At 60.7% G+C, this 20,084-nt stretch overlaps 2 protein-coding genes across 10 annotated transcripts; one reads left to right on the forward strand and one right to left on the reverse strand.

Annotated features, from left to right (window-relative positions):
* Positions 1–859: 859 nt before the first annotated feature.
* ANO8 (anoctamin 8) lies at positions 860–11,040 on the reverse strand. Of its 4 annotated transcripts, XR_006298298.1 has the most exons (19): positions 10,721–11,038; positions 9,842–9,952; positions 9,595–9,727; positions 9,276–9,414; positions 9,099–9,195; positions 8,338–8,454; positions 8,108–8,235; positions 7,852–8,013; positions 7,369–7,521; positions 7,110–7,236; positions 6,942–6,997; positions 6,770–6,844; positions 6,435–6,566; positions 5,152–5,961; positions 4,707–4,898; positions 4,438–4,569; positions 4,225–4,335; positions 1,576–3,009; positions 1,402–1,479 (listed from the first exon to the last, which is right to left on the reverse strand). XR_006298298.1 is itself a non-coding variant. In XM_043586944.1 (18 exons), exons 1-18 carry the CDS (start codon positions 10,824–10,826, stop codon positions 1,100–1,102), a joined length of 3,696 nt encoding a protein of 1,231 aa, XP_043442879.1. In that variant the 5' UTR covers positions 10,827–11,040; the 3' UTR covers positions 860–1,099. The 4 variants fall into 4 exon arrangements, 3 of the variants coding, with proteins under 3 accessions (XP_043442879.1, XP_043442877.1, XP_043442878.1); XM_043586944.1 differs by lacking the exon at positions 6,435–6,566 and having other exon boundaries at positions 860–1,479; positions 2,343–3,009; positions 10,721–11,040; XM_043586942.1 differs by having other exon boundaries at positions 1,461–3,009.
* A 972-nt stretch (positions 11,041–12,012) lies between these two features.
* Positions 12,013–16,319, forward strand: GTPBP3 (GTP binding protein 3, mitochondrial). Of its 6 annotated transcripts, XM_043586950.1 has the most exons (9): positions 12,013–12,867; positions 13,289–13,542; positions 13,650–13,736; positions 13,835–14,037; positions 14,206–14,278; positions 14,366–14,509; positions 14,704–14,869; positions 15,097–15,375; positions 15,576–16,319. In XM_043586950.1, the coding sequence occupies exons 1-9, from the start codon at positions 12,815–12,817 to the stop codon at positions 15,799–15,801; spliced, it is 1,485 nt and encodes a 494-aa protein (XP_043442885.1). In that variant the 5' UTR covers positions 12,013–12,814; the 3' UTR covers positions 15,802–16,319. The 6 variants fall into 6 exon arrangements, with proteins under 6 accessions (XP_043442885.1, XP_043442882.1, XP_043442884.1 ...); XM_043586947.1 differs by having other exon boundaries at positions 13,835–14,278; XM_043586949.1 differs by having other exon boundaries at positions 14,206–14,509.
* Positions 16,320–20,084: the final 3,765 nt, after the last annotated feature.

Below are 20,084 nucleotides of genomic sequence, written 5' to 3' on the forward strand. Positions count from 1 at the left end.
GTGCCTTTGCACAGGCTGCTCTCCTGCCTCCGGTGAACCCCGGTTTCTCTTTCACAGCCCTCCAAAGTGCCCCTGACTCACACTGGCTCCCCCTGGTCTCCTTCAGCCACGGGGCAGGGCCCATCAAGCTCTGAGCCTTTGGATGTGGACATGCTTGAGGGGGAGGGGCCGCGTCCCATCCCTGACCACGCAACAAAGAGTCCCAGCAGCTTGGGTCTGACAGCAATCCCACAGTGGGGCATCCTGGCCACTCCCCAATGGCATCCCCAAAAGTGCCATCCCCTCAACATCGAGACTCGGGTGCCAGGTGCCTTCCGATTTTCATACCCCAAGTTCCTTTCACTGCTCTGGCTCCTCAGATGGCAGCCTGGGAGGCAGTTATCCCAGAAAGTGCGGCCTAGAGGACCGTGTCACCTCTCACCCTGCAGGGCGGAGGCCAACTCAGGACCTGGGCCTGGCACCCAAACTGCTGAGTCCTTTCAACGCCTTCGAGATGTCTTCCTTTGTCTAGGAAGCTGAAGCCAGGGCCTCAGGCTCTGCAGCTCCTCCCAGGGGCCCCAGGCCTGGACTCGGCCCCCAAATCTGGGCCGTCTCAGAGTTGGCGCAGTCTGGAGTTTTCCATCTGTGGCCTCAAGACCCAGTTCTTAGGAGGAGGCCCCCAAGGGTCACAGGATGGGAGGGGCACCCACCCTAGGCCTGCTAGGTCCCCAAAAAGCCGGTGCCATCTACAAGTCACTGGGCCCCCTGAGCCCCTCCCTTCCACTGCTCTGTCCTCGGGCACTGTTGAAATATACTTTTTATTGCATTTCTGCCGTTTTACAAAAATATGACAAAATAAATTAAAAACAAATAAATAATCGCCTATTCTGTGTGTTTTCTGTTGGTTTTGGGGGGTTTCCTTTCCCCCATCCCGGTCGAAAGGAAAACGGCAGATGGGGGCGGAAGGGAGGGGTGGGCCCGGCCCCCGGCCCTGCCCCAGGATGGGGCAGCCAATACTGGGGGCCGTCGAGCCGAAGCGCGTTTTCTGGGTGGCGGCCGCCGCCCCGGTCCACGACTGATATTGCATATGAGAACAGGAAGGCAGGGCGGGCGGGTGGAGCTAATGCCAGCCGCTGGGCCAGCACACGGCCTGGGGGCTGGGGCTGGGGCTGGGCGAGGGCGCCGGGGGCTCCGGGGGCTCGGAGGTGGGCGGCAGCGGCGGGGGCGGGAGGCTGTAGAAGCTGGCGTCCCCCGGCAGGGGCTGCGGGGCGGGCGGGGGCCCCGCGAGGGCGCAGGGCGGGCACTCGGCGGCGGCGGCGGCGGGGGCCTGGCGGGGGGCGGCGCCCTCGCCCCCGCAGCCCCACGGCCCGTCCCACTGCCAGCAGCCTGCGGGCGGCGTCGGGGGCCGGGGCAGCGGCGTTGGCGGCGGCGGCGGCGGCGCGGGGCTCCGGCTGCGGCGGGTGCGGAGGGCAGGGGCGCCCACGGGGGCCAGCGCTGTCCCTGCGGAGGCGAGAGGGGCCGTTCCGGGGGGGTGCCGCCCCCGCCGCCGGACCCCGCTCGGACCCTGCCCGCGCTCCCTCCCGGGCTTCCAGGCACCTCGAGGGCCTTATTGCTTCTGATCAGTGACAAGGGGTGGGCGTCTTCCGGTGCATCCCCTGCCTCTGGGCACTGGGCCCCTCCCCGTCACGGGGGGGAGGGGACAGTCTGAGGAAGTCCCTCTGATTTCTGACCTGCGTCCCTGGTGTTGCAGCTGCCACCTCTTGGGCTCCCTGGGGGATGAGCTGCTGGAGCCTGGAGCTGGGTTGGGCTGGGGTTGGGGCTAGCAAGGTGGGCTGGGGGGGGGGGGGGGGGAGGGGGAGGGTGGGCACGAGGCTTGCACCTCTGCTCAGCGCGAATCCGGGTGCAGCCTGTGGCCGAGCACGCCGAGCTCCCTGGGTAGGCAGCCCTGGCCCCCACCTCCAAGGAAGGCCTCCCTGAACAGCAGGGCTGCAGGTTAGGGACTTGCATAGAGGCCTGGGGGGGGTCCAGTCCCCCCAGAATGAGCTGGGTGTGGGGTCTCATAGGGGCAGGAGAGGCTGGGCCAGGTGGGGAAGAAGCCTCCTGCATCTCTCCTGGCACCAGAGCATGGAGGGCAGGGTGCCCTGGGAGGGCCGCCGGGACAGGGGGCTTTGGCTGTCAAGGGTCCCGGAGATACTGAGCAGGCTTTGACTGAGAGGCTCCACGTACCGCGTACCCAGGTTCCCAACCGGTACAGAGACCGGGCCTCCTCTGTCCCCTTCAGCCCCTCTCCCCAGGCCTGGCCACCCCACCCCTTCCCGCAAAGCCCAGCCCAGAGTCCCCACCCCCGAGTTAAAGCTTGTGACCTGAGCCTTCCTCTTCAGGCCGGGGGGCGTCCGGCTCCTCAGCCGCAGCCTCGTCCACCGGCCCACTCCGCTGGGCTCGGCCTCCTCCGCCGCTGGGGGTCCCATCCAGCCGGGCCTGCCCACCTGCCCCGTTGGACCCGGCGTCAGCCCGGGCCCCACCGAAAGGAAAGAGCTTGCCAGCGTGGAAGGCCTTGGGCGGTGAGTGGCTACGCTCTGGGTCCCGCCGTGTCTCAGGTGACTTGAGGAACTTGAAGCTGAGGAAGGCTGGCAGGCGGGTGTCGCTACCCGTGGGTGACTGGGCAGGGGGTGGCCGGGCGGCAGGGCCAGCCCCCGCGCTGGCCAGTGAGGATGCGGCCCCAGACGACAGGAACTTGCCCTGCAGCGGGATGATCTGTTTCAGCTTCATGACGTTGTTGGGTGCCAGCAAGGACCCCGGGCGCTTGGGCCGCTCTTGCCCGTGGCCGCCTGCCCCACTGCCCTTGGCCTTGGCAGAGGCCTTCTCAGGGGCAGCAGGGTCCAGCCCTGAGCCTTCGGCCCGAGCCTCCTCCCGGCCGCTGGCATCGCGCTCTCGCCGGGCATGGTGCTCCGCGTGGCGCTGGCGCTCCTCCTCCTCCCGCCGCCGCCGCTGCTGCTGCTGATAGCGGTGCTGGGCCTGGCGTTCGTGTCTCTGTGGGCAGAAGAGAGCCATTAAAGGGACTGGGCAGAAAAGGTGTGTGAGCCCCCCGCCTCCAGGCCCATGCTGGTGCACCCTGCAGAAGCCGAGAGAGATCCAAACACTTACTGGGCACCAGCTGCATTCCTGGACCCACACTGGGGCTTTCTGTGGAAGTGGGGAGAGATCTAAACACTTTTTGGGTACCATTTGCATCCCCGAGCCCACCCTGTGGCTCTCTGAGGTAGTAGGGAGAGATCTAACCCCTTATTAGGCACCAACTGCATTCCCGGATTCATGCCAGTGCTTTCTGAGAATCGAGAAGAGAATTTCTGAGAATTGACAGGAGAACCGACTGGGGGGGCTCAGCTGGTGAAGCATCCAACTCTTGGTTTCAGCTCCGGTCATAACCTCGCGGTTTGTCGGTCTGAGCCCTGCATCGGGCGCACTGACAGCACGGAGCCTGTTTGGGATTCCCTGTCTCCCTCTCATTGCCCCTCCCCCACTTGCTCTCTATCCTCTTCTCTCTCTCTAGAACTAAAGAAACAAACATTAAAAAAAAAAAAAAAAAGAATTGAGAAAGGGGGTAAACACATATTGGTTCTTGACTGTCCCCTGCCTTCTGGAGAACCAGCGATAGAGTCATGTGTGGCACAGGCCAGACTCCACGCTGGCCAGTCCAGGAGCCTGTAGCCCCACGTGGCTTTGTCAACGTCGGTTTCAATAATTTCGAATAAAATGGCAAAACAAAATAAAGTGCAATGCGAATTCCGCCTCTCAGCTGTACCGGCCCCATTTCAAGTACTCGTCGGCCGCCCGGAGCCAGGGGCCACCCAGGCAGCGCAGACAGAGGCCATCTCGGTCATTGTGGAGAGCGCCGCCCGGCGCTGGTGAGCTCCTTGGCCCACTCTGCAGCTTTCTGAGGAATGTGGCAGAAGCCGGGCTTCTAGGAAGCATCAGCTGTGTCCCTGGCCCCAAACGGGACACCGCCGGTGAGCTGGCCGATGACTAAATGTTCACAAGTGCCAGCCTGCTGCTGGACGCCACCGGGATTCCGGGAGGGGACCGGCCGGTGCGGAGTGCTAATTATTACACTGGGCTCCGCACATCTTCCCTCCTGCTAAGAACCCGGCCTCCAGCCAGCCGGGCGAGGTGGAGAAGCCCCACCGAGTTTAGGAGTAGACCAAGCCCAGCCGCACCAACGTCCCCCCCCCCTCCCCCAAAGTGTACCTTGAAGGCCTCCCGGCGCTGGTACTCAAGCTTGGCCATCTCCTCGGCCACCCAGCCTGGGATGTCGGGGATGGCCACGTGGATGAGGTACTTGAGGAGCAGAGCGAAGTGCTGAGACAACAGATGAGGATGAGGCTGCAGGCTCCGGACGCCCTGCGCCCCCCCCCCCAGCTCCTCCCCCGCCCCGCCCCCCTCCCCGGCCACCAGCCCCACCTCGAGCACCACCACAGACACGATGGCCGCTTCGGGGCTGAGCCAGGGGAAGAGGCGCTGCAGCTGCCCGCACTGGCCGATCAGGTAGCAATTGACCACGATTGCCAGGACACCCATGGCCTCCATTACCTTCTGCAGGGGAACACGCGGGGTGGGGGTGGGGGGGCTCCGGTGGGGTCCAGCCGCCCTTTCCCGGGGTCTCCTGCCCCTCCCCAGCGCACCCAGACTCCCTCGGGGCCTCGGCTCAGAGTCCTGGGCCGCCCCCACACCTGCCACTGGCCGATGCTCTCAACCCGTTGCCCGAAGGGCCGCTGCAGCCCCGTGCACAGCTTGAGGGCGTCGCTTCGGATCTCGATGAGGTTGTTGACCAGGGCGCACAGAGCGGCCAGGGGGAAGGCAGACGAGAAGAGTACCACATAGCCGAACTGCACGAACATCTCCTGGTAGTCCTGGAACGTGTCCTGCAGGGGGCGGTTCGGTGCCTGGGTGTGGCCTTCGGCCCTCCCTCAGACCAGAATGCCTCCTCCCTTGGACCTTCCTCTCTCTCAAGACTTGCCTTCCTCCGATGATCCTGAATGGACCCAGAGCTCCCCCTCCAGGAAGTTCCTGACCACATCCGGGGCCCCATTTTATCGCACCCTTCCCACCTCCCCCCTCAGACCCCAGGCCCTGCCCCTGGGAGGGCCTCACCTGGGCCCTCAGACCCCTCCTCACCTCGTACTTCTTCATACAGCTCTCAAGCTCAGCCTGGGTAAGCTGGGGTGAGTGCTCCTCCTCGGGTGGGTCAATCCAGGATGACCGATTCTGTCGCCGCTGCCTCCGGGCTGAGTCGCCCGAACCTGGCTCCGGGTCTGGGCCCCCGTCTGGCCCCTGGTCACGGCCCTCGCCCCCAGCCCGGCGGAGCAGGACAGCCGGAGGCTCCCGCTCGGGACTGCCGGGAGCCCCTTCGGCCTCATCGTCTTCTTCAGCCAGTGTGAATACTCCCGGCTCCAGCCCCTTCTCCACCATAGTGGGGCTCCCCTCCTCCAGAAGGGCCTCTGGGCCAGGTCGCCGCCGCCCAGCCCCTCGTTCAGCAAAGCTGACCTTCTTCAGCCGGAGCCCACAGTCAAGGAGGCCGCTCTCCTCACCCTCCTCCTCCTCATCTTCCTCCTCCTCCTCCTCCTCCTCATCCTCCTCCTCCTCCTCTTCTTCCTCCTTGCCTCCCCGGGGCCCATCCCCCATCTCCCCACCTTCCCCTGCAGGCCGCCGCTCCACGGTAGCCTCCTCCTCCTCCTCAGGTGCCCCACAGCCCCCACTGAGACACCTGCGGCCCCCGCTGCCGCCTCCGCCACCCTCTTCGGCCTGGGGTTCAAGGCGGCGGGGTGCAGGGCGCTGGAGGCTCAGCAGGCCAAGCAGGGCACGGGCCAGCTCCCAGGCAGCCTGCAGGCCAAGCTCGCCACGGCCCAGCCGCCGGTACAGGTGCGGCTGCAGGACCTCACGCACGTTCTGGAGGAACTGACGGGTGATCAGCAGAGTGGCCAGCATCTGGGGGCAGGAAGGGGGTGGAGAGAGGCCACGTGGGGGGCGGGCGAGGCCCCGGGCACCGGGACAGGCTGCTGGGACGGGGCACCCGCCTTCCAGGAGCAAGCTTCCAGACACATGCCCTGAACCCAATTGCTAAAGCCACCCCTCTGGATGTCCCGGGACATGGAGACCCCAGCACTCAGCCTCTACCACCACTCATCTGCCACAGACCATAGCCTGGCAGGCCAGGGCTCCTAGCCAACCTCCTGGGGTTGTAATGCATGTCTCATCCTGCCATGGCTCAAGGTCCCCTGCTTGCAGCACTGCCCAGGAGCTCAGCTGGTGCCCGGGGCCTCAAGAGGCCCCTGCCATCTGCACCCCATCAGCAGAGCCCCAGCCCCTGGGAACATGCACCCTTGGCTCAGCGTGAGGCCCCAAGCATAGCCACACTGCCCACCCCGGCGAGACCCTGTGGGCTCGCCACCTGCCCATACTTTGGCCCGGGCCACGAGCAGAAGGCCCCGGAGGGAGAGGAGGAGCAGGCGGAACCGCAGGGCCGCGAGCGGGACCAGCACCGCCCGAAGCTGCCGCTCGAGGCTCTGGGACAGGGACAGGACGAGCAGGAGCTGTGGAGGGACCGACGGACAGGTGGACGGACAGATGGGGGGTGGGTGACAGGCAGAGAGAGGACACACGGACAGACGGACGGACAGAGAGAGAAGGATGGAGGAGGGGGGGGAGGGGCTGGAAAGCCCGTGGACCCCTTGGCCAAGTCCGGCCCCCCACTGGCCGCCATTGTGGGGGGCACTGCCGTGGGCTGGGGTCTCACCTCTTTCAAGCGCTCCATGTCCTTGAGGTAGAAGCCAATGTAGAAGAGGCTCAGGTATGAGTTGACAAACTGGAACTGTGGGAAGCAGACAGGCAAGCAAATTTGACCCCAGGAGCGCCCCCTGTGCCCCATGTAGGCCACCCCCACTGCCCGCCTGCTGGCCGCCACTCACCAGGACGACTTTGATGATGAGGTGCTTCTCATAGGCGCTCTCCAGCCGGTAATTCTCTGGGGGCCGAGGGGGTGAGTGAGGAGGTGGCCCAGGCCCCCTGAGAGCAGCCTGAAGGCCAGTGAGGACCTTCCTCCCCAGGGCAGCGGGACCTCCCCTTGCAGGGCGTACCCATGTCGTTGAGCCAGATGGCGAGCTTCTTGTAGCCCTCTGCGCTCACGCTGACCAGCAGGGCCAGCACGACCTTGGGCAGGAAGCGGGCAAGACGAGGCAGCCCTTTCACGCTCAGCACCAGCTCCTGCAGGGGCGGAGGTTGTACAGGTCACCCCGGCGTCTGGGCTCGGCTTGGGGGGTGGACCCGGGCAGGTGGCTGTCTGGTCAGGGCCAAGGCCGGGGCTGGGGTGGGGGTGGGGGGGAGGCCAGAGGTCACCTGCAGCTGGAAGCAGCCGAGCATGAGCAGGAACACACAGGCCAGGCAGGTGAGGCACAAGGGGAGACTCACGAGCAGCTGGAAAAGCAGCCGCTTCCAGGGTGGGTAGTAGAACTCCTCAGCCCGCGTCACAGGGCTGATGCGCCGGATACCCTGGCAGAGGGTGGGGGTGGGGCTCAGCGTGAGGCCAGAGGTGCACCCTGCCCCACACACCCTTCCCAGTGCTCTGAACTCCATTTCCATCCACCATGCCTTTACCTCTGTGGTGACGCTCCCCCCACCTCCCCCAGACCCAGCACACCTTTCCCAGGCCCTTAAATGCATCTTCCCACGCCTCCCCTTCCGAGCATGCAGATCCCCCGACGTGGCACACCCTTTCTGATGCCGTAGCCCCATTTCACATCGTGTCTTTGTCCCTGCAGTGGCCCCCCACCTCCACCTCTCATTCTTGGGAGTCCTTGAACCCAGACACCCACGACTGACCCTGAACTGGGGCCGTGGCTCCTCCACTGCTTCCCCGGGTGAGTCCAGCGTCCCCCATTTGTAGGCCAGCTCCGCCCCCCTCCGTTTCCACTCCTCCAAGAACAGGGTTGACCAGACCACGTTGAAGAGGGCAAAAACCACACACGATACATCCCGGCTTGTCTGGGGATGGCGGAGGGCCGAGCTGTTGGCCAGGTTGGCCCAGGAAGGAGGGTGTCTCAGGTACCCCAGCCCCTGCCCAGCCCACTCCCAGCACCTGATCAGCCTCCGTAAACGTGTACAGGACAGAGCCAAAGACGGCTGGGTATACCATCGCTGATGTGTAGAAACCCAGCCAGGCAAAGTACATGGCAATCTTTACTCCGAAGTAGTCACAGATGTCATCTGCCAGGGGCACACAGCGGGGGTGGGGTGGGGGGTGTTCTGGTCAGCCCTGCCTGCTCCGGAGACTCCCGCACACCCCCCCCCCCCAGCCTGGGGCCACACCTAGAGGCTGGTTTTCACACACAGCTTGCACCCACGACTTCATGAGGCGGTTCAGGATGCGCTGCTCATGGACCGGGAACACCTGCTGGATGATCCCGCGGGCTGCCAGCTCAGGGACTGTTGGGGGACAAGAATGCGTGAGCCCCGCCCTTCTGCCTCTGCCTGACCTGGCTAGCCCCCTTGGCCAAAACCCATGTCCCAGCTTTTCCCTGCTTTTAAGTCTGCAGGGGCCCTTCCCAGGAGAGAAGTTCTGAGTGGACAGATTATCTAGTTCTCCTTCAGAATTTGGAGGTGCAGAGGCAGGCAGGAGAGGATGCAGGAAGCCTGGTAGGGTGGGGCCAGTGTAGAACCCTGTTTTTAAATAAAGCCATTTGGCCTCAGGTCACTGCTCCGAACGTCTGAGGATCGGTGCAAAGTTGGCGTCAGGAGGTGAACTTGGGGTAGCTGGTCTCTTGGAGAGGAAACTGAGGCCCAGGGCCGCACCACCCAGTGCATGGAGTGCTGTCCATGGTCCTGCCCCTACCTTATGCTAGACCCAGAAAAAGGTTTCTTAGGGACCAGCCTCCCAGGGAGTAAGCTCCACCTCTTAGTTAAGGCCACACCCCTTCACCTCATTGATTGATGCCTCCAGGCCCCACCCAACTCTTCACTAGCCTTTGAGCAGTTGGCTCTAGGCCCCGCCCTCTTACGTTGATAGGCTGTCCTCTAACAGCCCCACCCAACTCCCCACGTGTGATTGGAGGTTGGTCCCGCCCACTCACTGATTGGCTGGTCCTCCAGGAAGCGCACGTTGTGTAGTGCCTCGCCCTGCTTGGCTCGCAGGTTCTGCAGCCAGAAGCGGATGATGCTCTGGCGTTCCTGCAGGGGACAGGGTTTGAGCACAGGGAGCAGCAGCCCAAGGGCTAGGGATGCACACTGGGAGCCAGAGCTGGCCGCACCTGGGAGGTGAAGAAGCGCAGCTCACTCTCCACATTCTCGTAGATGAAGTCCTCCTCGCAGGAGAAGCCGCGGGTGCCCCCGCCAAACTCGGCCTTCACTGCTTTGCGCAGACCCAGCTCGTCGGCTCCTCGAAGCAGGCTGCCAGGGAGACAGGGAGGTGGCATCATGGAGAGGCCCTGGCTCACCTTCCTGGAGCTAGGGTTGGTATACCTGGCAGCCAGCTGGGACAAATGCAGGGCGCTAGATCTCACAGTTAGTGCTTGGAAGGGTGGGGAGCTGGGGAGCCGGGTCAGCGAGAGGCTAGGGACAGAGACTCGCCTCTCATACGTGGCGGTGACGAAGAAGGCATAGGCACGCGTGTGGCGGTGGTGGCGGACTTGTACGATGAGCTCGGGGATGCCCACGCGGATGTGGTTCAGCAGCCATAGCAGCGTGTGGTCATCAGTCGTGTCTGCCAAGGGGCACAGGGACTGATGGCTCTTGTCACAAGGGGTCTGAGGCTTCTTACGCACTCCTACTCAGGGTGGCCCGGCTCAGGGGAGCCCAGGGCAGTGGGCACAAGTACCTGGAAAGGTCATCAGCACATCGCAGTTCTCCGTGGGCACCGTCTTCATCCACGCCTTGTGGGACACCAGGTAGCGACCAGCCTGCAGGAGCCTCTTCCCAAAAAGCTTGTCTAGGGGGCAGGTGGGGCAGGGCCCAGGTCAGGCCACTCCCAGACCAGGACCCCAGCCTCTGGTTCAGTCCCTCCAGCCCTGGCCCTTGCTCATACACTCTCCAGGGCTCCTCAGCACTCAGCCTGGCATCCAGTGGCCTGCAAGCTCTGGCCTCGGCTTATTTCCTTCCCTCCGTGTCCTTGCACCAGCCAGGCCCTCCTCCAGAAATGCCCTTCCCCCAGGTCCTCCCTTACAAATCTTACTCATTCTTGAGGCCCAGCTCCGCCTCCAAAACCACAATCGATGGGGCGCTCACTAGCAGCCCTGAGCGCTACACCACATCATGTCAGCGCGTCCTCAGAGCTGGGCGCGGTTCTTATCCCCATTTCACAGGTGAGGAAACTGAGGACCGGGGCGTTTAAGTCACGCACCCAAGGTCACAAAGGCGAGCTGGGATTCGAACCCAGGACCGTATGATTTTGTATCCTCTGCGGAGTGGCTCTTTCGAGCGCACCCCTGCCGGGCTGCGATCCGGAAGCTCAAGGGGTGACTGGGCTCGGCCCCAGGCCGGGGCTCTCAGAGGGGCGTGTCCGCGTCTCTGCTCTGGGACCCCCGCCCCCTGCATCTTCCCAGCCGCTCTAGCCCCGCCGCAGCCGCAGTGCCCGGAGAACCGGCCCCTCGACTGGACTCCAGGCCTGGGACAGCTGACCCCAATCCCCTCCCGGTCCAACCGCCGTGCGCACCCCAGGCACCTGCAACCCTGTCGGATCCAGCCGCCGCACACATACCCAGAACTCCGGACGCCGGGGCTGCAGGCTCGCCCTCAGGCGGGGGCCTCTTGCCACGCTCGCCCTCCAGGGACGTGCCCCCGGCGTTGGAGGTGGCTTCGGCCATGGCTAGGGCAGGTCAGGTCAGGGGCTGCGGGCGGCCCGAGCGCCGGGGGGCCGCGGGCTCATCGGGCCGGTGCAGCCGCGGAGCGCGCTGGAGGTGGAGACAAAGGCCGCGCCCGCCCGCGCCGGCCGCCGTCCCCGCGTGCCCGAGCGCTGCTTCTCGTCTCCGCCCGCGCGGAACCTCGATTCTCCTTCTCGTCCCCGCGCACGTCGCTCTTGGGTTCTCGACTCCGCCCGTGTTGTTTTCTGGATTTTGTTCTCGCCCGCCCACTTCGCTCTCTGGTGCTCGTCTCCGCCCGCACCAAAGGTGCATTCTCTTCCTTGTCCCTGCCCGCGTCATATTCTGGGTCTCGTCCCCGCCCGCCCCGGGCCTGGATTCTCCGCCTCCGAGCCTTAGTTTCCCCATCTGCAAGTGCGGGGTTTGGAATCTGAGTTGGGCGTGATTTGACTACGGCTGGACGTGGGAGGGGGCGGGCCGGGTCGGGGGAGATTCCAGGTAGCAATACCTTCGCCACAGAAGACGAGTACGTAGTTACAGCAGGTTCTGCCTCTGAATCTTAGCTTGAGCCGTTCACCTACATGGGGCACTCGTCGCTCCCTCTCCGTCCAGTTAACCCCTGGACCCCTGACGACGTCACCTCCTCAGAGAGGACCCGATAGAGTTGCCAAGTTTAGCAAACAAAAGTACAGTCTTTCCAGTTAAATGTGAATGAACTTCTGACAAACGAATAAATACATTTTTAGTATGTCCCAAATATTACATGGGCCATAGTTACACCAAAACCTTATTGGTTGTTTATCTAAAATTTACATTTAACTGGGCGTCGTGTATTTTGTCTGGCATCCAGACCGCTGACCATTCTTTGCAGCCTCTTCTGTTAGACGGAGAGCCCAGGGAGGGCAGGGGCTCTTTCTGGTTCTTGGCGCACAGGTGGCGCTTGATGTATACTTGTGACAGATGGAACAACGCGGAGACGGCGAGTGTCCGCATTCGTCCCTCTTTTACAAATGAAAAAGTTGAGCGGGTCGAGGCAGGGTTTAGCTGGTCCGACAGTTTCTTCCCAAAATTGTGAGAGCGCCGCCCGCCCGCTCCGTCCAAGAACCAGAGAATTGGCCGTGCGAAAGCGCCCGCGGAGACCCCGCCCAGCCAGTGCCTGGAATTCCTCCATCAGCGCTTTATTCCGCGGTCCTGCGCTGTCCTGGGTTAACCTGAAAGTAATCGCTGAGATTCCTCTTTCTGGCTTTCGGGGAGCCAGGGACACACCGGAGACCGGATTCTCAGCTCTGCAGGAGCAGGCCTGGGCCGGAAAAGCCCAGAGGGCAGAGAGAGCTGTGCTGGGGATTCCAGAAAGGCGTCCGGTCGGAGGGAACCTTGGAGCTAGGGTCTGAGGAGGAGTTTGTCAAATGAAGAAGGGTATCCGAGGAGGAGGGAACGGCGGGAGCGAAAGCTGGGGGAGGGGCGAGAAACTTGGAGAGTTCAGAGAACACATGTAGGAATCTTCCCAGAGATTTGGACTAGACTTTACCAGGGCCAGGGCGTGAGTTCCCCGGACCCCTTCCTTCCGTCTGCGCCCCTGAGATCTCTTGCGTCGCCTAAAGCTTTGGAGTGGCCCGATGGAAAATACGGGACTCGAACCCTCGTCTCGGTGTAATTCCCACGGCCCTGGGCCATGCGTGGTTCTTCCTCCCACCCTTCATTTCCGGTGTCTCGGATTCTCACTGTTCTAGGATCCTAAAAATTCGGTCTAAGGTTGCCGGGGGAACGCCATTTCGCGGCACCCCCGCGTGCAGCCCCTCCCCGCCTCTTGCCCTGTCACCAGCCAATAGAAACGAAGATCTTCAGTGAGTGGGCAGTACGTCTTCGAAGGGGCCCAATGATGATCGGGAATCGTTGAGCATTTTACCAGTCACGCCGCGGAGTAGGCGGGGCCTCCTGTCAGGACTAGAAGTCACCCAGGCTGAGAGGGTAGGCGGATCGCCGGTTGTGAATCCATGTGGCGGGGGTTGTGGACCCTGGTAGCCCGGGCCGCACGTGGGCCTCGCAGGTGGGGCGATAAGGGAAAGGGGTGTGACAGCGTGGGGTGCTGCTTGGGCTCAAACCCTCTCCCTGGGATCTGAGGGCCCAGTTCCCTGCGGCGAACCACCTTTCGCATTTTTCCAAGCTCCAATCCGTTCATCCCCCTGCCGCAGAGCCCACATCTGGGTCGCGCATTGGCCTCAGAGTCACACTTTGATATCAGCCCCCTCAGCTTCACAATATATATCCATGCCCCTGCCGCAGAGCCCACATCTGAGTCAATTATTGCTCTCAGAGACCTCAATCGGGTCTGGCCTCAGACGCTCCAATCTGCCCATCCTCCAGCCGCAGACCCTCCACCTGGGGCATCTCCCGACCGTCGAGCCCTCTATCCACCTGCCACTCTGCCACAAGAGCCTCCCAGATGCACTGATTCTCCTCCTCTCCAGTCCCAGACCGTGCACGCGCCAGGGCAGCGGCGTCTCGGTCCCCGGTTCCGGGGCCACTATCTTCGCGCTGAGTTCCGGCCACGGCCGCTGCGGCATCGCGGTGATCCGAACCAGCGGCCCCGCCAGCGGCCACGCCCTCCGGAGCCTCACGGCGCCCCGGGACTTGCCCCCGGCTCGCAGCGCCTGCCTGCGCCTGCTCAGCCACCCCCGTTCCGGGGAGCCGTTGGATCGCGCGCTGGTGCTCTGGTTCCCAGGTGAGGGGCTCCAGATCCCGAACCTGCTGTAGCTCTCGTGACCCAGTTTCCCCCCTCCAGGCGTTTGCCTAGCCGTACTCTCCTCGACTCCCATCTCGCCGCACTAGGTCCCCAAAGTTTCACGGGTGAGGACTGCGCCGAGTTCCACGTGCATGGAGGCCCGGCGGTGGTGAGTGGCGTCCTGCAGGCCCTGGGTGAGTTTGCAGCCTTGGGTTCGAGGTCCGACTCTGCCAGTGAAGCTCAGAACCCAGGGTGGGGGCCGGGAAGCTCAGGACCCAGGACCTTCCCGCAGGTAGCGTGCCAGGGCTGCGGCCAGCGGAGGCCGGTGAGTTCACCAGACGGGCATTCGCCCACGGGAAGCTGAGCCTGACCGAGGTGGAGGGGCTGGCGGATCTAATTCATGCGGAAACCGAGGCGCAGCGGCGGCAGGCGCTGAGACAGCTGGACGGAGAACTGGGCCACCTCTGTCACGGCTGGGCCAGGACCCTCACTAAGGCAAGCCCGCTATGCGTCCATTTCCGGCCCGACCTGCCCAACCTGTGTGTGAGAGCTTCCTCATTGCAGGAGTCTCCGATCCGGTCCCTTAGGTCAGGCTGGACCTGGGCACACTGGAGGGTGGGTTCCTGGGTGGCCACACCACTGCCCCCTCTCCCCCCACCCCAGGCTCTGGCTCATGTGGAGGCCTATATCGACTTTGGTGAGGATGACAACCTGGAGGAGGGCGTCCTGGAGCAAGGTGGGTCCTCCAAGGGATGGGGACATCTGGTATCTCAGCCCCCAGAGGCCCCCTCACTCCCTCCCCTCTGCTTTCTTCCATCCACAGCTAACAGCGAAGTGCGGGAGCTGCAGCTGGCACTGGGCGCACATCTTCGAGATGCCAGGCGCGGGCAGAGGCTTCGCTCAGGGGCGCACGTAGTGGTCGCAGGACCCCCCAACGCTGGCAAGAGCAGCCTGGTGAACCTACTCAGTGCGTGGCGGGCGGGGGCGGGGCCTAGTGTTGGGGGCGGGGCCGGGAGCTGGGGAACTGAGCTGTTCAGGTGTTGGGGGAGGAGCCGGGAGGATGCAAAGTCCGCCTCGCCAGGAGGTGGAGCCCGAGGGAGGGGCTCCATCGCCTCCGTCCCGCCTCCTTGGTGATAACCCCTACTCTCCACGCCGTCCCAGGCCGGAAGCCTGTGTCCATAGTGTCTCCGGAACCCGGGACCACCCGCGACGTGCTGGAGACCCCCGTGGACCTGGCCGGGTTCCCGGCGCTGCTGAGCGACACGGCGGGGTTGCGGGAGGGCGCTGGGCCCGTGGAGCAGGAGGGCGTGCGGCGCGCCCGGGAGAGGTAGGCGGGTAGGGTGGTGGGATGGGGAAGCAGGCATTCCCGGTTCTCCTGGCTGCATTTATTTTATATCCCTCCCGGATCCGGAGAGGCTGCTCAGCTCAGTGGGGACTCTGACGTGGGGAGGACAGCGATTTAAATTCAGCCTCTGCCCGTGCCCCACCGTCCCCCGTGCCCTTAATTACTCAACTCTGGGGTCACTGCTCAGTTCGTTCTCGCTGTTCCCCCAGGCTTGAGCAGGCTGACCTCATTCTAGCCGTGCTGGATGCTTCTGACCTGGCCTCTCCGTCCAGCTGCAACTTCCTGGACACCGTTGTCGCCCCCGCCGGAGCTGGGAGCCCCAATGGGAACAGCCAGCGCCTCCTGCTGGTGCTGAACAAATCGGACTTACTGCCTCCAGGCGGCCCCGACCCCAGTCCCAACCTGCGCCCCCACCTGCTGCTGTCCTGCTTGACCGGAGAGGGGCTGGATGGCCTCCTGGAGGCGCTGAGGAAGGAGCTGGCCGAAGTGTGAGCGCCCATCCCCTCCCCCTTTCCCACACCCTCCTTCAACCCAAGTTCAAGTCTCGGCTGAGCCACTGGCTTTGGACGTGTACCTGCCCACCCCGCCACGCCCAGGCCCATTTTCTGTATCTACAAAATGCAAACGATCCTCCCCCTGCCAATGGTAGTTGTGAAAGTTGAGAGATCACATCCTTTGTCCCCTCCAGGTGTGGGGACCCGTCCACAGGCCCACCGCTCCTGACGCGTGCAAGACACCAGCATCACCTACAGGGCTGCCTGGACGCTCTTGGCCACTACACGCAGACTAAGGACCTGGCCCTGGCTGCTGAGGCTCTGCGACTCGCCCGGGGGCACCTGGCCCGCATCACCGGCGGAGGGGGCACTGAGGAGATCCTGGATATCATCTTCCGGGACTTCTGCGTGGGCAAGTGAGGGGACCCCTGGAGCTCTCAGCCAGGCAGAGTGGATGCCCAGAAGCCTTGAAGCATGTGGGAATCGCTTAGGCCAAGTGAGAATCTCCATCCCTGGGGGAAGAACCTGACTCCAGAACAATGAAGCAAAGCCGCTGCCTTCAGAGGTGGTGAGCTCGCTGTGGCTGGCAGTGACCAAGCTACGGCCAGCCAGATTCCCTTGCAGGGAAATGCCAGGGGTTCAAGCCGCTCTGGAGTGGAACCACTTTGGGTGCCTGATGCTAGAGGAGCAGGGGTGGAAGGCTGGGATGGAGGTGGGAGGGCCTCAGAGTTCTTTGCTTTGTGGTTTTTAATTTATTTTGCAAATACCAAAGGAATATAAAAAATTCAGGTGATTCGGTAATGCTTAAACACGGAAGACTCCGTCCCCCCACATCCCTTGGGGTCACAGCTTAACTTGTGTCCTCCCAAAATTTCTCTGCTCTTTTGCATACTTGTGGATATACCCATAAAATATACGTTTTGTATTTTGTACAGACAGTATGTGTTTATTGTTTTGGAAGTTGTCATTTCCTTAAAGCTTAGACTCTTATAGTTTAAAGACGCTTTTTATTTTTTAATTTTTTTAATTTTTTTAATTTTATTATTTTTTTTTAATATATGAAATTTATTGTCAAATTGGTTTCCATACAACACCCAGTGCTCATCCCAAAAGGTGCCTCCTCAATGCCCATCACCCACCCTCTCCTCCCTCCCACCCCCCATCAACCCTCAGTTTGTTCTCAGTTTTTAACAGTCTCTTATGCTTTGGCTCTCTCCCACTCTAACCTCTTTTTTTTTTTTTTTTTTTTTTTTCCTTTCCCTCCCCCATGGGTTCCTGTTAAGTTTCTCAGGATCCACATAAGAGTGAAACCATATGGTATCTGTTTAAAGACGCTTTTAAAAAAAAAAATATTTTGGAGAGAGAGCGAGCGAGTGCACATGGATGAGCAGGGGAAGGGCAGAGAGAAAAAGGGAGACAGAGAATCCCAAGCAGGCTCCACGCTGTCCGTGCAGAGCCCAACACAGGGCTCGAACTTATGAACCAACCAGGAGATCATGACCTGAGCCAAAACCAAGAGCCAGACACTCGACCGACTGAGCCAGCCAGGCGCCCCTTAGCCTCTTATATTTTAAATGTATGTTTGTTTAGAGAGAGAGAGAGAGAGTACAAGTGGAGGAGGCACAGAGAGAGAGGGAGAAAGAATCCCAAGCAGGCTTCACTCTCAGCGCAGAACCTGATGTGGGCTTAATCTCACAACCATGAGATCATGAGCTGAGCCACAATCAAGAGTCAATGCTTAACAGACTGAGCCACCCGGGTGCCCCGCCTCTTACATTTGAAGAGACTTGCAAAGTCCCGGGTCCCTGTTCCTTCCGAAAGCTTCATTCCCTTAGTGACTTACCAAGCCCCTGCTTATGTGCTAGAATCGTGCACATCATTTCATTGGGTTTTCCTAACAGCACAAGGCGGTGAGTGTTTTGTTATAGTTTTACGGACGAGGAAACTGAGTCTCAGAGAAGAGTAGCTAGTTGCTGGAGGTCCCCAGCTTTGGGATTTGCACCCAGCTGGTGGACTCCCGATCTGAGTGCCCTGCGGGCCTTCTGTGCAACAGGTTGAGTGCAGGACGCTGGGAACACAGAGGGGAACAATTGTTGCAGGCCTTGCCCCTGTCCTCGTTAGAGCCATCGTTCCTTAACAGTGACGGCTGATGGCCGCTGTGTGAACTTGTGATCACGAGTCCTGCCAGGTCAGGGGCTTGAAGGCAGGCCGCCGTACAGAGGTGACGTTTGTACTGACAGCTGAATGGTGAGACGGAAGCCAGATGGAGGAGATTGGTGAAAGGGGGCACAGCATGTGCAAAGGACCTGAGGTAGGAGCGCCATGGTGCGTTCAAGCCGCAGTCAGGTGGCCGGTATGGCGGAAGCGGTGTGTGAGGGGGAAGGAGGAGGGAGATGGGCGGAGGAGGAGAGGGAGGATCTGACTGATAATGAGGCCTTGGAGTCTTTTTTTTTTTTAATTTATTAACATTTGGGAGAGTGCAAGCAGAGGAGGGGCAGAAAGTGTGGGGGGGGGGGGCAGAGGATCCGAAGCAGACTCTGCACTGACGCAGGGCTCGAACTCACGAACCACGAGATTGTGACCTGAGCCGAAGTCAGATGCTCAACCAACTGAGCCACCCACGTGCCCCTTGAATCAAGTTTTTTCATTTTAATTCCAGTACAGTTAACACACGGCGTTATATTAGTTATAATAGTATATATATTATTATATATATGTTATATATAATATAATATATATTACATATATTATATATATAACATATATAATATATATGTTATATATAACATAATATATATGTTATATAATAATATATTATATATATGTTATATATATAATAACATTGTATTAGGTGTGCAACATAGTGATCTGACAATTCTATACATCACTCAGTGCTCACCGCGGGTCAATGTACTCTCGAATCCCCATCCCCTCGTTTACCCTTCCCCTCCCCTCCCCCACTTCCCCTCTGGTGGCCATCAGTTTGTTCTCTCCAGTTAAGAGTCTGTCTCTTACTTTGTCTCTCTGTCTCTCATTTTTCCTCTGCTCGTTTGTTTTGTTTCTTAGATTCCACACGCGAGTGAGATCATGTGGTATTTGTCTTCCTCTGAGTTGTTTCACTTAGCATTGTAATCTCTAACTCCATCCGTGTTGTCGCAAAAATTTGTGGCCGAATGATATTCCATCGTATACATATAAATACCACTTCTCTTTTTATCCATTCATCTATGGATGGGCACTTGGGCTGCTTCCATGATTTGGCTGCTGTAGATAATGCTGCTATAAACATAGGGGCGCAGGTGTCCCTTTGTTGTTGTTTTTTAAAATTTATTTTTAATGTTTATTTATTTTTGAGACAGAGAGACAGAGCATGAGTGGGGGAGGGTCAGAGACACAGAATCTGCACAGGCTCCAGGCTCTGAGCTGTCAGCCCAGAGCCAGACGCGGGGCTCGAACTCACAGACCGTGAGATCTTGACCTGAGCCCAAGTCGGAAGCTCAACCGACTGAGCCACCCAGGCGCCCCCCATGTGTCCCTTTGAATTGGCGTTGAGGCCTTTGATTCGGGGATGCCCAGCGGCCTGATATGTTGGTGATGGACCAGCAGGGGGCGCCTTGCTCCAACAAAAGGCCGTCCTGGCAACTCCTATCAAAGCTCCTGCCCTCTAAGGACTCTGGGATCCAGGCTTCCACACCCCTGTGGCAGCAGGTAAATGGTTAACTTCCCCTGCCACTGGCAGAAACTGAATCTTAAATAGGGTCAGGATCTTTTCCAGAATCAGAGAAAGGGTCCTGCCTCCAGTGATTGAAGATACAAGCGCTCAGGTTTCAGGGGGCACGTGAGCAGAGCCTGGGAGGTATCCAGGGCCAACACAGGGTGTGAAGAGAATTCTCCCGCCACTCAACCAACGGGGGCCCCCTGACCCCGTGCCTTCACGGACCTCACTGCAATATGTCACTACTGATTTGTTTGCTTGTTTGGCCATCTGGGGCTGCCCCAGCATGGGAGGCTCCCGGAGGGAAAGGGTCACTCTGTGAGGTTTAGGTGTCCGTGAATGTCGCTATTATGCCTGTTTTTCAGAAATACGAACTGATGCCCAGAGACGAGAAGCAATACCGTAGGTCTGGTGGGGGTGGGGGTCCCGATGTCCTCCACATGGGGAGGGCTGGAGGGCTCCCAGGAGGCGTGAGCGGGGTCTGGGTGGGGAGAGAGACGCTCTTGGGGCAGGATGCCTGGGCCCCACCCACCTCCCCCGGGCCCTGGCACACAGCTGGACTGAGGTCCTTGGCTACAGTCCTTTTTTTTCCAAGAAGGGTGAGGCAGTTTGTGGGAAGCAGCCATGGGGGTTATTTATAGAGGTCACAGGAAATCCCTAAAGAGTCAGAACCTCTCCCGGTGGCTGGGCCACAGAGTCAGGGAGGGCGTCTGCCAAATGCTCCCTGATAGGTACTCAGTCCCTGTCCTGCCCCTGGGGGAGCCACCAACTCGGGGGAGTCAGAGCTACATGTTCTGGGTCTATAAAAAGGGAGGGACGGAGCTGGGGATTCCCCCAGGGGGAGCAAGGACTATATCTGGGGCAATCAGGAGGGCTGCCTGGAGGAGGGAACTCTGGGGGCGGGCCTTGGAGAAAGAAGAATTTGCCAAGAAAAAGGCATTGTAATCTGACAGCACAAATTTAGAGATACTCTTTAGCCAGAGAATTA

Source organism: Prionailurus bengalensis, chromosome A2 (genome assembly GCF_016509475.1).
Source record: "Prionailurus bengalensis isolate Pbe53 chromosome A2, Fcat_Pben_1.1_paternal_pri, whole genome shotgun sequence".
In the NCBI taxonomy this organism is placed as follows: domain Eukaryota; kingdom Metazoa; phylum Chordata; class Mammalia; order Carnivora; family Felidae; genus Prionailurus; species Prionailurus bengalensis.

Bases quoted from the DNA above. Each gene is read 5' to 3' on its own strand.
- ANO8 (XM_043586944.1), bottom strand. From the start codon at position 10,826: ATGGCCGAAGCCACCTCCAACGCCGGGGGCACGTCCCTGGAGGGCGAG. The intron at 8,236-8,337 runs GTGTGGCCCCAG...TGCCCCTGGCAG, and splicing joins GTGTGAAAACCAGCCTCTAG to ATGACATCTGTGACTACTTC. The intron at 4,336-4,437 runs GTGGGGCTGGTG...CTGTTGTCTCAG, and splicing joins TGTCTGTGGTGGTGCTCGAG to CACTTCGCTCTGCTCCTCAA.
- GTPBP3 (XM_043586945.1), top strand. From the start codon at position 13,089: ATGCCCCTGCCGCAGAGCCCACATCTGAGTCAATTATTGCTCTCAGAG. The intron at 14,870-15,096 runs GTAGGCGGGTAG...CTGTTCCCCCAG, and splicing joins GTGCGGCGCGCCCGGGAGAG to GCTTGAGCAGGCTGACCTCA. The intron at 15,376-15,575 runs GTGAGCGCCCAT...TGTCCCCTCCAG, and splicing joins AGGAAGGAGCTGGCCGAAGT to GTGTGGGGACCCGTCCACAG.